The sequence below is a fragment of the Loxodonta africana genome, chromosome 6 (genome assembly GCF_030014295.1).
Source record: "Loxodonta africana isolate mLoxAfr1 chromosome 6, mLoxAfr1.hap2, whole genome shotgun sequence".
NCBI classification, from domain to species: domain Eukaryota; kingdom Metazoa; phylum Chordata; class Mammalia; order Proboscidea; family Elephantidae; genus Loxodonta; species Loxodonta africana.
This window is the reverse complement of record NC_087347.1, coordinates 124,196,355-124,209,556: the sequence shown is the minus strand read 5'-3', so window position 1 is coordinate 124,209,556 and position 13,202 is coordinate 124,196,355. Positions and strand designations below refer to the sequence as shown.

The following is a 13,202-nucleotide window of genomic DNA, read 5'->3' as shown; positions in this document are numbered from 1 at the left end:
GGAAGTAGAGAATGAGAAGAAAGAACCCCACCTCCCAGCTACCCAACCTCTGGCTCCAGCTGGTGAACTTGGGCGGAAGTCTCTTGCGGGAAGGGGGATATGAAGGGGGAGGGTGGATGTGGAGTGTACAACATTTCTGCCCAGAGCTCTGGCTTCATTTCAAAGCCTGGGAACAGGAGCTGATTCTTGAATTTCTGAAACCTGACCCCTTCCTGCCAAGGAAGTCCTGCAGCCACGGCCATTAGCACCATGGACAGCGTCAGGTCTGCCAGGTGGGCCCTGGGGAAGGGTTGCTGTTCCCTTTTTCAAGGAGCAGACACAGACATCCGCGTCTGCATGGATTCCAAACAACTGGCAGGAATGAGTTTTGATAAGATCACTGGGTGTTTTTTTCAGTCAATAGATGGAGTCTTAGCTAGACCTGCTGTCATTTGCCCCTCCCATCCCATCAATGGACAACGAGTCCCAGAGGAAAAAAAAAAAATGCTTGCCAAGGGACCCCGAGAGTGGTGACACAGTGAAGGTGGTGTTGTTGGAAGATGTATGCCTGCCAGGGGAGGTGACCAAGGGCCCAGAAACACAAAGGTGTCGTATTGCTTGGGTTCTCTGCCTTACCTGTTTCCTCTGTTCGACTGCCAGTGTCTCCAGTGCCTAGTATAGTGTAGCTGACCAATTACTGGTGGTACAGTGGGTGGATGAGCTCCAGGCCCACTCCATGGCCAACTTCTACACCTGCATTGACAAAGGGCTGAGTCTTCCTCTAGAGGAATCCAATATGGCCTTGGGTGAACCTTTGAATCAAAATCAGCTTCCCCAGCAACTGATGGGTGCTTTCAGGACATGGAAATTTGCTTTTATTAACAGTCCAAGTTAAGTGCAAGTCTTCTACAAAAAAAAAAAAAAACAGTAACAATAAACAGACATAGTCCTCTGGTGGCCTGTGGGGCTACTGAGCCTTGCTGTGCTGCTCAGGGCAGAACCCACCAGCACTGGGCTTTGCTGTCTCATTCTGCCCCATCCCACAAATTCACAGTCCCAGGGCCAGCTTTGAGGGGCCTGAGGAGACACAATGACAGGGCTTTTGCCTAAAGAACATCCAGCCTCTTAGAGAGAAAGCCACTCAGACAAGACAGGATATTGCTAGGGCCAGCTGAAGATTGTCACATGACATACTTGTTGCCCCAGCCCTGGGGAATAGATGGCTCAGGAAAGGCAAGATCCAAGTTGGCAGGTGTTACCAGGAAGGCAGGGAGGAGGCAGGGACCTTAACCTGCCTCAGCTCATTCAGCTGGTGAGGGCTGGGTATTTCTGTTTTCTGATGGATCCCCACATTTAGCACATAGTAGGCACTTAATAAATACGTGCTACATGGATGGGTGAATAAACTGTACCACTCTGCTTCTGTGGGACTGAGAAAAGCTGAGGGGGACAGTGTGGCCTGAATAGCTGATTCTCTGGCTGGCATATTGTGGCAATAAGGCTGGTGCAATGGGGCAGGACCAGTTTAAATCACAGCCACCGTGGATTTCTGAGACAGCTGTCTTTTGGAATTGGGGGCACCAAGGGGGACATGCCCCTGGAGACAGCAAAACAGGCACAAGGACAGCACCAGACCCATGGCTCTGGGAGACCCAGTCAGGGCCAGCTCATCCAGGCAGAGGTAATTAAGGCTCCAGCTGCCGTCTCTGAGAGGGCCGGGCAAGAGCTTGCTGGGGCTGCCTGACCCTCTTCACTCAAACGTGTTGCTGCTGCTTCTGAGCTAATGGTGCTGGTAGGCGTGTCCTCACTGGTCACTGAGTAGGTCTGTCTGAATGTCTTCAGGGCCCAGGCTGGAGCATTCACCCTCCCTCCCCATTCAGCTGTGAGCATTTCAGCAACAAGAGCTGGAAATGGAAATGAGCCCTTGGGTCGTGGTGGCCCAGCCCCTCGGAACAGTTTCACTCACCCTCTGGCACGTGACTGTGGGGTGCTAGTGTCTGCTCAGAGGTACTGGGAGAGGCTGTGGTAATCATACTCCGTAGAACACTGAGCCTAGTGCTCAGAACAGATTAAACCAAAACCAAACCCAACCCAGTGACGTGGAGTTGATTCTGACTCATAGCGACCTTATAGGACAGAGTAGAACTGCCCCATAGAGTTTCCAAGGAGTGCCTGGCGGATTCAAACTGCTGACCCTTTGGTTAGCAGCCGTAGCACTTAACCACTACGCCACCAGGGTTTCCCAGAACAGATTAGAGAATAGAAATTCTCTTATCTTTCTTTCAAAGTGATGGTTCAATAAACACACATGAAAGGCTGAGGGGCTGGGATGGATATACGATGACGAGAGGTACAGGCAAGGGAGGGCAGTGTGTGCCAATGGTAGAATTCTCGCCTTCCACATGGGACACCTGGGTTCCATTACTGGCCAGTATACCTCATGCACAGCTACACCTGCCCATCAGCGGAGGATTGAGTGTTGCTGTGATGCTGAACAACTGTGAGTGAAGCTTCCAGACATTGAAAAAAAGAATGCAGGCTAGACAGACTAGGAAGAAAGGCCTGGTAATATACTTCTGGAAATCAACCAATGAAAATCCTATAGATCACAATGGTCCAATCTGCAACCGATTATGGGCATGGTGCAGCACTGGGCAGTATTTTGTTCCCTCGTGCACGGGGTCACCATGAGTGGGGGGCCGATTTGACCGCTGCTAACAACAATGACAACAAGGGTATATTTGCAATAATTGTCAACTCTGCCTGGGGAGGGGTCAGAGAAAACTTCAGGCAAGGAGTTGACACTTCACAGGTGATACTTGAAGGATCATTAGGAATGAGTCCAGAGAGATGAGCAGAGGCACAAGCATTCTGGGTAGAGGAAGCTCTAGTGCAGATGAATGGAGTGTGGGGCCCCTTCCTGACGAGGAGGGGGCATTAGTGAACCAGACAAGACTGCGTGTGATTCAACATTAACTATATGTCACAGATCACAAAGGCTTTGTGAACAGAGAAGGGGGAGGTAAACAGCTGGACATACCAGGTGACCAACAGACATTGGTAAAAGGAATGCAGGCTAGATCACTAAGGGCAACTTAGGGCCAACATGAGACCTGAAATGTAGAAACACAATCTTAATGGAAGACGATACGCTAATAAAGATTATGATTAATATTGATGGGAGGACAGTCACCAGCGATGCTTAGGAAAAGCAGAAGCCAGGCAGATGATGAGGTGTGTCAAACACTGCAGCAGGCCACTCTGCCTGGCCCTGACACCATGGGAGGGAGGGCAGAGGAAGGACCTCCTGACTCATGTGGCTGCTGCTGGAGGCTGCCTTCTCTCTGCCTGCCGTCCCTGCCACAGGTGCTCCCAGGAATGGTGATCCCTGGGGAAGAGTTGCTTTGCCCGGGGTCTGTGAGGGCAAAAGCCTGGGTCTCAAAATTCACCCCTCCTGGCTTTGCCCTGCCCAGATCCTACACCATGGGAATTGGGAAGGCAATCTACAGATGGTGTCTCCTGGAGTGAGTGTCTTCCTGAAAACTGTTTATCCAGGTGGAACTTGTGATCTGTCCACCTTTAGCAGAGCACAAGAAGTCACAGTGGGGAATCTGGGGGGAGTGTGGGAGAGACAGGACAGTCCCCTGTTCTCTGCTTCAAAGAAGGATAGGCTATGTGGCTGATCTTTGGGTCTCTTTCTTTCTTGTTAATCATAATCCCTCCCCCTCCACCCTGCTTACTGCCCAGAGGTCTCATCTTGATGGTAATAAACATCTTAAAGCATGAATAAAAAAACCAAAACCAAACCTGTTGCCAATTGACTCATAACGACCCTATAGGACAGAGTAGAACTGCCCCATAAGGCTTCCAAGGAGCACCTGGTGGATTCGAACTGCTGACCTTTTTGTTAACAACCAAACTCTTAACCACTACACTACAAGTTTTCCAAAGCATCAATAGTTAATAGTAATAGCTAACCTCCCACTGAGCGCTAATTACACACTGCATATTGTTCTAAGGTCTTTACATTAATTAACTCATTTAATCCTTGCAATAACTCTGTGGTAGGTACTTTGGTCTTTCTCATCCTATATACATGGAGACTGAGGCTCAAGAAGTGATTTGCCCAAGTTCACATAGATAGGAAGCTGCAAGGCCAGGCCTGGAAGCAGGCAGTGTAGCTCCTGGAATCACTGTGGCTCATTCATTCTAAGGGTGGCCCTAAGGAAGGGAGAGGACAGATGCCAGAACCAGAGGTGTAGCGAGAGGTATTGTGGGGGGACTTACCTCCAGGTGCAAGTCCAAGGGGGTGCCAAATTAGGTGCGGAGTAACATTCCAAGGCTCTGCAAATATGAAGGGCAGCTCAACAAGAGAGGGGAAGGCATTTCTGCTGACCCGTGGCTGCTGTCAATGTCTATTCACCTTGAAATAGGTTGGCGGGGGGAGCTCGACTTAGAAATTGCCCCTGGATGCTCGAACTGGGGAGGGGGTACAACTTAGAGGTTGCCCCTGGGTGCTTGTTACCCTCCCTATGTCGCTGGCCAGGACCCAGGAAACCATGAAGAATGTAGACAAGAGCTAACCGTCAGTCTTGCATTCTCTGCCAGGTTCTCAGAGCCCCTGGTCTGGGTGTGAGGAGGATTCCAGCTCTGGACGCTGGGCGAGTACTTTGCACTTTCAGAGCCTTTCTTTCCTCATCTGTACGATGGGTTGCCCTGAGGAGTAAATAAAGGAACACGTGCAAAGTGCCTGACACATTTGCTGTTGTTAGCTGCCGTTAAGTCAGCCCCTGACTCACGAAGACCCCGTTGGCGACAGCCTCCACTGACAGATGGGTGGTGACTGCGCATGAGGCGCATTGGCCAGGAATCCAACCTGGGTTTCCTGCATGGAAAGTGAGAACTGAACCACCGCCGGCCCTTGCCTGAATCATAGTAAAGCCAACAGCCTGTTGCTGTGGAGCAAATTCCGACTCATAGTGATCCTACAGGACAGCGTAGAATGGCCCTATAGGGTTCCCCAAGGCTGTAAATCGCTACAGAAGCAGATTGCCACATCTTTCTCCCGTGGAGCGGCTCATGGGTTTGAATAGCCGACCTTTCAGTTAGCAGCCAGGTGCCTAACCACTGCGCCACCAGGGCTCCTCGATACATAGTACCTATTGCCATCAAGTCAATTCCAGCTCACAACCACCCAACAGGATAGAGTATAACTGCCCCATAGGGTTTCCAAGGATCAGCTGGTGAATCCAAACTGCAGACCTTTTGGTTAGCAGCCGAGTTCTTATCCACTAGTTCCTTCTTTCCTTTCTCTCCTGGGTAAAGTTGCTTCAGACTAGGCTCAGTTGTTCTTTCCACACGTATGTACTGCCGTGCGTCAGATCTTCTGTTATGCCTTGGAAAAATGCGAAGATGAAGCAAGAGGCTGGAGCAACGTGGGGTGGGGTGAGGAAATGTCCCAGAGTGACTGAAGGAAAACAAAATAGATTTTAAACTAACCCAGGAGAACACAAACGCCTGATAAATGAATGTTCTCTCAAAGCGATCACCTCAGGAGGGCACAGAGTCGTTCCAAAGATGATGCTGATGGTCCATAAAACCCTATATTAGCCCTTGGACTTCCCACCTCCCCCCCCGCCCCAGGCCTGGTGCCTCCCACAAGTGAGGGAGCACTGGAGCAGGAGCTGGCCTTTTAGATTACTTAGCTTAGCCCCCTCAATTTTCAGAGGAAAACCAAGTCTCAGAGAAGAGAACAGGCTGATCAAAGTCCCACAGCTGCTCAGGGCAAGGGTAGAAACAGACCTGTTACTGCTGAGTCAGTTCTGACTCATGGTGACCTCCATGTGCTACAGAGTAGAGCTGCTCCATATGGTTTTCTTGGCTGTAATATTTAAGGAAGCAGATCACCAGGCCTCTCTTCCACAGCACCACTGGGTGAGTTCAAACTGCCAACCTTTACATTAGGAGCTGAGGGCAAACCGTTTGCACCACCCAGGGACCTAGAACCAGAAGACAGGGCTTTAAACGTCAGGTCCATAGGTCTTCCCAATACACCGGCCCTTTCTCATCCCTCCTCTCTCCTCATATGCTGCTTTGGAGATGCACAATTCTCCAAGTCTGGTGCTCCAGCTTATTCAAGACTTTGGCTCAGAATGGCTTTGGGTTATTGTTATTATTTTTTAAAAAACAACTAAGCTAACCTCAGAAGGTAGGAGTTGGAGCTGTTCAAGGGAATGTGTCAGTGGGTCTGCCCGGTAGTGGCTGGGCTCTGAGTGGGGCCTGAGTGTAGGAAGGTTGCCACCAACGGCTGGGTGTCAAGCATTTGTGTTTCTAAATGACTTTTCTACAGAGGATAAGGGCCAGCCATTTTTCTGGGTGGAGGAAGGGGCTAAGGCTAACAAACTCTTGGTTTTGGGGCTTTGGATTTTTCAGAGAGTGGTTGGTGATGGTCTTTAGGCGCCTATTTAGTAGCCTGGAGTCCTTGGCCTCCGTATGTGAAAGACCTTCCCGAAGTGAGATCTGCTCACTCCTGAAGAAGTAACCAAGAAACCCTTTCCTGGAAAGCCTCGCAGGACCCAGCAGTCTCCTTGACTTGGAGGGCTGAGGTCTGATCCTATTTGCAGGCAGGGGACGAACTAGGTGACCTCCTAAGGACCTTGTTGGCACCAGGACACCGGGTGCTTTCATGGCGATGTGGAGGTGCCTTGTGCGCCCGGCGAGTGCGCGCATGGGCACTGGCGTGTGTGGTCTGTGGGAAGCACGTGAGTGTGGCCGCAGGTGGGTGTGTCAGAGGCGCCTGGGTCGGGGGTGCGCCCTCCGCGCCCACTTGTGGCTCCGCGGCGCCGCCAGGCGGAACCCTGCCTTTGCCGCCTGTGCTGAGGAAGCCGTCCGATAGGAGGAGAACCGCAGGCTGATGACATGAGGGCGCCGTCTCCCGAGTGATGGCAGCGCGCGCTGCCTCGCCGCCTCCGCCGCTCAGCCCCGGACTCCTTACGTCAGGGTAGCTGGGTCCCCCCTCCGCGCGGGAGCCAGCGAGCAGCAGGGAGAGCAGAGCAGAGCGCGCTGCAGAGCCAGGCGCCCTCACTGCACGCCGAGCCCGGCTGAGCCCTGCCGAGCCTCTCCGAGCCCAGCGGACAGAAGGAGAGCGCCGCGGAGCTCGAGCCCGACGCCACACCGCACCCGGCCCTCTCTGGCCGCAGCCACCCGGACCCGTGGGGCGCCAGGTTCAGCCTGCGCGCCCTCCGCCATGAGCGCCGGGCTCCGCGGCTTTCCCAAGCAGCCCCAGCACGGCGGGCACCAGAGCCCGGGCCGGGGCGCCTCTCACTGAAGTAGTTGGGCGACCTGAGCAGAGGGTCGCCACGTCGGGGGCGCGGCCAGGACCCGCGGAATCGGCCCCCGAGCGCTGGGAGCGGGGTCGCCCGCGCCGCCCCAACATTACCTCCCCCGGAGGCAAGGAGGAGCTGGTGGCGGTCGCCTCCCGGCTGTGGCAGCGGCGGCGGCGAGCTTGCCTGGCGGCCGTCGGCGTGCTCCTGGCCATGGTGCTCGGGCTGCTCATCGCCGTGCCGCTGCTGCTGCAGGCGGCGCCCCCCGGCGCGGCGCACTATGAGATGATGGGCACCTGCCGCATGATCTGCGACCCGTACACCGCCGCATCCGGCGGGGGGCCCGCGGGCGCCAAGCCACAGCCGCCAGGACCCAGCACCGCAGCCCTGGAAGTCATGCAGGACCTCAGCGCCAATCCTCCGCCCCCCTTCATCCAGGGACCCAAGGGCGATCCAGGGCGACCCGGCAAGCCGGGACCGCGGGGTCCCCCTGGAGAACCGGGCCCCCCTGGACCCAGGGGTCCCCCGGGGGAGAAGGGCGACTTGGGGCGGCCGGGGCTGCCAGGGCTGCAGCTGACGGCGGGCGCGGCGGGAGGCGTCGGGGTGGCGGGCGGCGGAGCCCCGGGCGGCGGCGACTCGGAGAGCGAGGTGACTAGCGCACTGAGCGCCGCCTTCAGCGGCCCCAAGATCGCCTTCTACGTCGGTCTCAAGAGCCCCCACGAAGGCTACGAGGTGCTCAAGTTCGACGACGTGGTCACCAATCTCGGCAATCACTACGACCCCACCACCGGCAAGTTCAGCTGCCAGGTGCGCGGCATCTACTTCTTCACCTATCACATCCTCATGCGCGGCGGCGACGGCACCAGCATGTGGGCGGATCTCTGCAAGAACGGCCAGGTCAGTGACCTCCACCCCCGCGAGCCTTGCAGACCCTCGCCCCCACCCGCGCCCTGAACCTCGCCCTGGAGCCCAGTCTCCTTTCTCCTTACTCGCGAGGGCCGGAGCCAGCGCCGGCAACGAACGCGCGGCTATGCCCCAGCGACCTGCTGCCCATGGGCCCTGACCGCGCTGAAGGGAGCAAAGTGCTTGAGGCTGGGCCCGGAGCACCCAGATTCCCCTCCACCCAAACTGCTATCCTCCTACCCTGGGCTATCCTACCCGCCTGCAACCTGGCGACCACCCGTGGTCTGTTCGTAGGCCTCATTCTTGTTTAGCATCCCCTGTACGCTCCTGTCTCCCGTTTTCCCTCTAACCTTTTCTCCTTCGTGCCCTGGTTCCGGCCTTTCGCTGCTGGGTCAGTGTCAGTGAACTGCCCCCGCCCCGGCCCCGGGTCCCGGGACTCGCAGGCTTCGGAAAGGAGGGAGTGGGGTAGGAGTTTGTGGAGTTGGAGAGAGGGCGTGGAGAAGGGGTAGGAGACCCGCCAAGGGCGCGCCAGGCGGGAGCCGGGCAAGAGTCCAGGCAGAGGTGCCTCGGCCCACCGGCTCTCGTGACTCGCCCCCAGGTACGGGCCAGCGCCATCGCGCAGGACGCAGACCAGAACTACGACTACGCCAGCAATAGCGTAGTGCTGCACCTTGACTCGGGAGACGAGGTGTACGTGAAGCTGGACGGCGGGAAGGCGCACGGAGGCAACAACAATAAGTACAGCACGTTCTCGGGCTTTCTCCTGTACCCGGACTAGAGGCGCGGGGAGCGCAAAGAGGGTGGCTCCAGGCCGCCCATCCCCGCTGGGGCGCTCGGCTTCCTGCCGAGGGCTACTCTCGCTTCATGACACTTCCTGACATCTCAGTTGGAAAAGACAGACACTTCCCTACTCTCCTCCCTGCCCCGCCCCGGACTCCTCGTGTCTGCGACTCACGGCTTACTGCTCTCTGAGCTGTGCCCCCCACCCCGTCCGGTCCCCAACCCGGGGAGAGGGACAGCGGACGCCCAAATGGAGAGCTGAGCGTGGGAGAGCTGAGCGTGAACCTAAGCCCCTGGGGTGGGGACACAGACTCCGCAAACATGATTGGACTGGACAAGGGGGGGGAGGGGGGCGCCTACCCTCTTCAGGTCCTCTTCCGGCCTGAGGCCTAGGGCTCTGTGCCCTGGCAAGGGAGGTAGGCCAAAGCCAGCACGGCCTCCCTGGGGGCGTCCTTCCTTGTGACCCGAAATACTTGTGCGAATTTCCCTGTCCATCTGCCAAAAACCCACCCGCAGCAGAATCCCAGCAAAGGAAAATTCACTTCTCCACATTGCACTCCCAGCTCAGCCTCACCGCGCTGCATTAAACGATGTTTTTAGACCTGGGCTCTGAAGTCTCTGTCATCGTGGCCCTTGGAGCAGACAACAGATGCCCACCTTGACAAAAAGACCCCAACTGGGTCTAGAATAGCCCCATCTATGCCCCGACTGGCCAGCCACTGGCTTGTCACTGCCTACCTGCGGTGGGTGAAGAGAGAGAGATGGGAATACACCACCCACCCTTTAGGGAAGATTCTCCCCTGGGCTGCAGCCCTGAGCTAGATGGTACTATGGAGGGTCATGGGGGGGGGGGCGGAGTTAGAGCATGACAGGAGAGAAATGGTCCGGTCTCCATCTTCTGGCAACTTATGCAACTTTGTGCTGGCCTCTTTGGGAAGCCGGCAGGGGTAGGAATTCCTGGGGAAGGAAGGGAGAGGAGCAGTTCTGCAAAATGGGAGGCTGAGGAATGGGAGAGCCCTCTAGCAGGTGTTTGGCTCTCAACAGGATGTGCAGAAATCCTGTGAACACATTCACTGAGGCACAGAGCTCATTCAGCACAGGTCCACTCCCTCCTGCTCCAGCTGAGTGCACATCCCTCAAAAGAGGCAAGCCTGTAGGGCAGCCAGCTCTCTTGTTCCACCTCGAATTGGGTGATGAGATAGACACCATCCCTCAGGGAAGGACACCCTCCTCTGGGGTCTCTCCTTCCCCTTCCAGGGGGTGTAGGGTCCTGCTCTGAACCTGAATATGCTTGTCTGGGCTCCTCCCTTCACTTCCCTTTGGTATCCAGCACACACAAGTTAGCAAAACACCCCACATGGTTCTGATTTTCTTCTTTTCACACTTTTTGGTTGTTGTTAGGTCATAGAGTTCCCACAACAAAAATAACCAGTTAGCAGCCTGTTAGCGCTTACTGAGCTCATTTGACTGGCCAGTTGTTCGAAAGGAAACGTGTGCCAGTGTGTGTACACAGAGGCAACCCCACGGTGTGCACGCAGAGTGTGCAGATCTGTACAAAGCTGGATACGTGTGTATACACACCCAGGTGGCTCATGTTACACACACGTGCATACACATGTATGCGTCGGTCCGTGTTGGTTTTGTATGTGACAGCGCTCCAGTCTACACGTCTGCCCCCAAATCACATACTGCTTGACTTTGGTCCCTAACCCACCAGAGGATGGAAAAGCTGTGCTTCCATTTACAAGACAATTACACCCCCTGCTTGGAGTCCTGTCGCTACTCCTCTTTATGGTCCAATTTTATTTGAATAATGTTTTGTTGTCATTCACTTGAATATGAGCAATGATTGCCTCTGCTTTGAGTCCAGGGGTAAAATGTGCAAAGAGAGCTGGGGGGGAAAAATATATATATATATATACACATATGCACACACACAACCTTCCTCCCAGTTCCAGATCCAAACAGAACCCCAATACCCTACTCCATCCTCCACAGTGATTGTTGATTCCAAACCCAGGTGGGCCCAGAAATGCGGGTGATCAGAGTAGGGGCCCATCTACACTTGCACACACGTATCACTTTCTGATGCCTGTTGATTGTATCATCCAGAAATTCGATTAAAACCAAATATCTAAGGCCTAAATGAAGTCTAATTGCTATGGCTCTGCAATCCCCAGCAGGCCCCTAATCCTTTTTGACTTATTCCTCCCCTTCCTCCGATGAGATGGAGCTTAGACAGAAAGCCCTAGGTTTAAATTTCAAAAATTAAAATTGACATGCAGTGGTGGGTTTCTCCAGGAGTGGGAGGAATGTCTAAGGAGGTGCCCAAGCCCAGCTTTATCCTCTGCATTAAGAAACAATTTGTACTTCTAACAAAGCCCCGGCCACTCCCCTTCGGCAGAAGGGCAGTAGAGACAACTTGCAGGGGCCTGGCTGCTCACAATACTTAGACAAATTTGAATCTGAGATTCCCCCGTCTGTATTCCCCGGTGCAGCTGGGATTCTTGCAATTCTAATGCCGGGGCTGCCAGGAGGTACTGCCAGAGGTGTCAGCAGCTAAGAGGATGATGGATGGGTGAGGTGATCGTGGGAGGCTGGCCGATGGCAGGAACTCACCAGCTCAGGAGCAACCTCTCTCTGTGTCTGCACACTTCCCGTGTCCCAGGGAGGCCCGCGCCCCTCACTGAAGTTCATATTCTAGTTATCTTTCTGGAGGACTCCCTGACAAGGGTGGGGAGGCCAGCTTCCCCCCATTACTGCCTTTGTGGTGTTGGTGCCCTGAGTCTAGAGGTGGGTAGGGAATGCAAGAGGCCCTTTGCCCCAGACATTTCCCATTCTTGTCTCTGGTTGAGTAGGGAATCACCACCAATTGTAATTATAAAGCCCTGTTTTAATTTCCTCATTGCTTTGGGTGCATTTTCTAATTGTATTCCTAGGTTGGGATGGTCATAGTGATGTCTTCCAGAACTTGGAATAAGCATTATTATTATGTCCATGTGAGTGGTGGGGAAATTGGAGCTCAGAGGGGTTAAGTGACCTGCCCAAGTTCACAAAGCTTACAAGAGGCTCAGGTGGGACTTGAACTCAGGTCTCCAGGCTACGCCGACACAGCCTGGCTCTGCTGGAAAGAATCCCAGGGTTCTCAGCCTTTGAACCAGGGGAGGAGGACAAATGGGTGGGGCACACTTCCTATTTCCTCCTCTGATGCAGAAAGTCTCAGCCTCCTCTGAAGGCCAGGCAGGAAGTGCTAGCTCTACTCCTTTGGCCTGGACTGCTCCGGGGTCCTCAGAGTGCACCCCTTATAGAGGCTCCAACTCCTGAGGAATATGGCTGAATATTTTAGCCATGAAGCCTATACTGACGGCCCAGCAGGACCCTTAGATCACAAACTCTAAATGATCCATTTGGATCTGCCTGTCTGCATCAGCAAGCCACCCCTCCTTCGCCCCCACAACCCTTCTCCTTAGGGCCCACTGACCACCTTCTCCTATAACAGCTCCCCTTCTCCCTCTTGGCAGTGGGGAGGGGGCATCCCCTTCAAGCTTTGGTTGCGTGGGAGTACTGGTCCACCTGCGTGGGGAAATAGCCCTTTTCTCATTCCTAGGCTTGGGCATCTCTGTGACTCCCTAATTTTCAGGACTGTCTGAGTGTATGCCAGGAGTGCTGGAGACACACACTTGGCCCTGCAGTTCGGATGGACGTCGTGCTTCCTGTGACATTCCTCTCCCAGCCTGTGAGCAGACAGCTCTTGTGGAAGGCCAAGACAAAGTTGCAGGCTCACCTCTCCACCCGGCTCTAACGACACCACATTGCAGAGACCAGTTGCTCCAAGCTTCCATGATCATGAAGCTCTAATTGGTTAAACAGAATATGAGCACTCCTACCCACTATATGTATTTTATTTATGAATCATTTGTGTATACTACTGTCAATCCAAACTTCTAAATTTTCCATCTTTTTGTATTTATATTCATTAAAGCATCTGCCCATTCAAGTCAGTGTCTATATTCTGGCTAACCAACAATTTGCAAATAGGTCTCCTTTTATTCAGAAAAAAAGAAACAAGTGTTAATTCATGGTCCTCCCTTCATTTAAGGAGCCTTGGTGGCATAGTGGTTGAGTGCTTGACTGCTAACTGAGAGGTCACAGGTTCGAACCCACTAGCCATTCTGCAGGAGAAAGATGTGACATCTGCTTGCATGAAGATTTACAGCC

General features: G+C 54.2%; 1 protein-coding gene across 1 annotated transcript; it reads left to right on the top strand.

The window, feature by feature from the left end:
- The first annotated feature begins 6,817 nt into the window (after positions 1 to 6,817).
- On the top strand, positions 6,818 to 12,994 carry C1QL2 (complement C1q like 2). Its single transcript, XM_003416670.3, has 2 exons — positions 6,818 to 8,198; positions 8,803 to 12,994. The coding sequence occupies exons 1-2, from the start codon at positions 7,515 to 7,517 to the stop codon at positions 8,980 to 8,982; spliced, it is 864 nt and encodes a 287-aa protein (XP_003416718.2). The 5' UTR covers positions 6,818 to 7,514; the 3' UTR covers positions 8,983 to 12,994.
- The last annotated feature ends 208 nt before the right edge of the window (positions 12,995 to 13,202 follow it).

Coding starts and splice junctions, on each gene's coding strand:
- C1QL2 (XM_003416670.3), top strand. CDS start 7,515: ATGGTGCTCGGGCTGCTCATCGCCGTGCCGCTGCTGCTGCAGGCGGCG. Junction 8,199..8,802: donor ATCTCTGCAAGAACGGCCAG/GTCAGTGACCTC, acceptor ACTCGCCCCCAG/GTACGGGCCAGCGCCATCGC.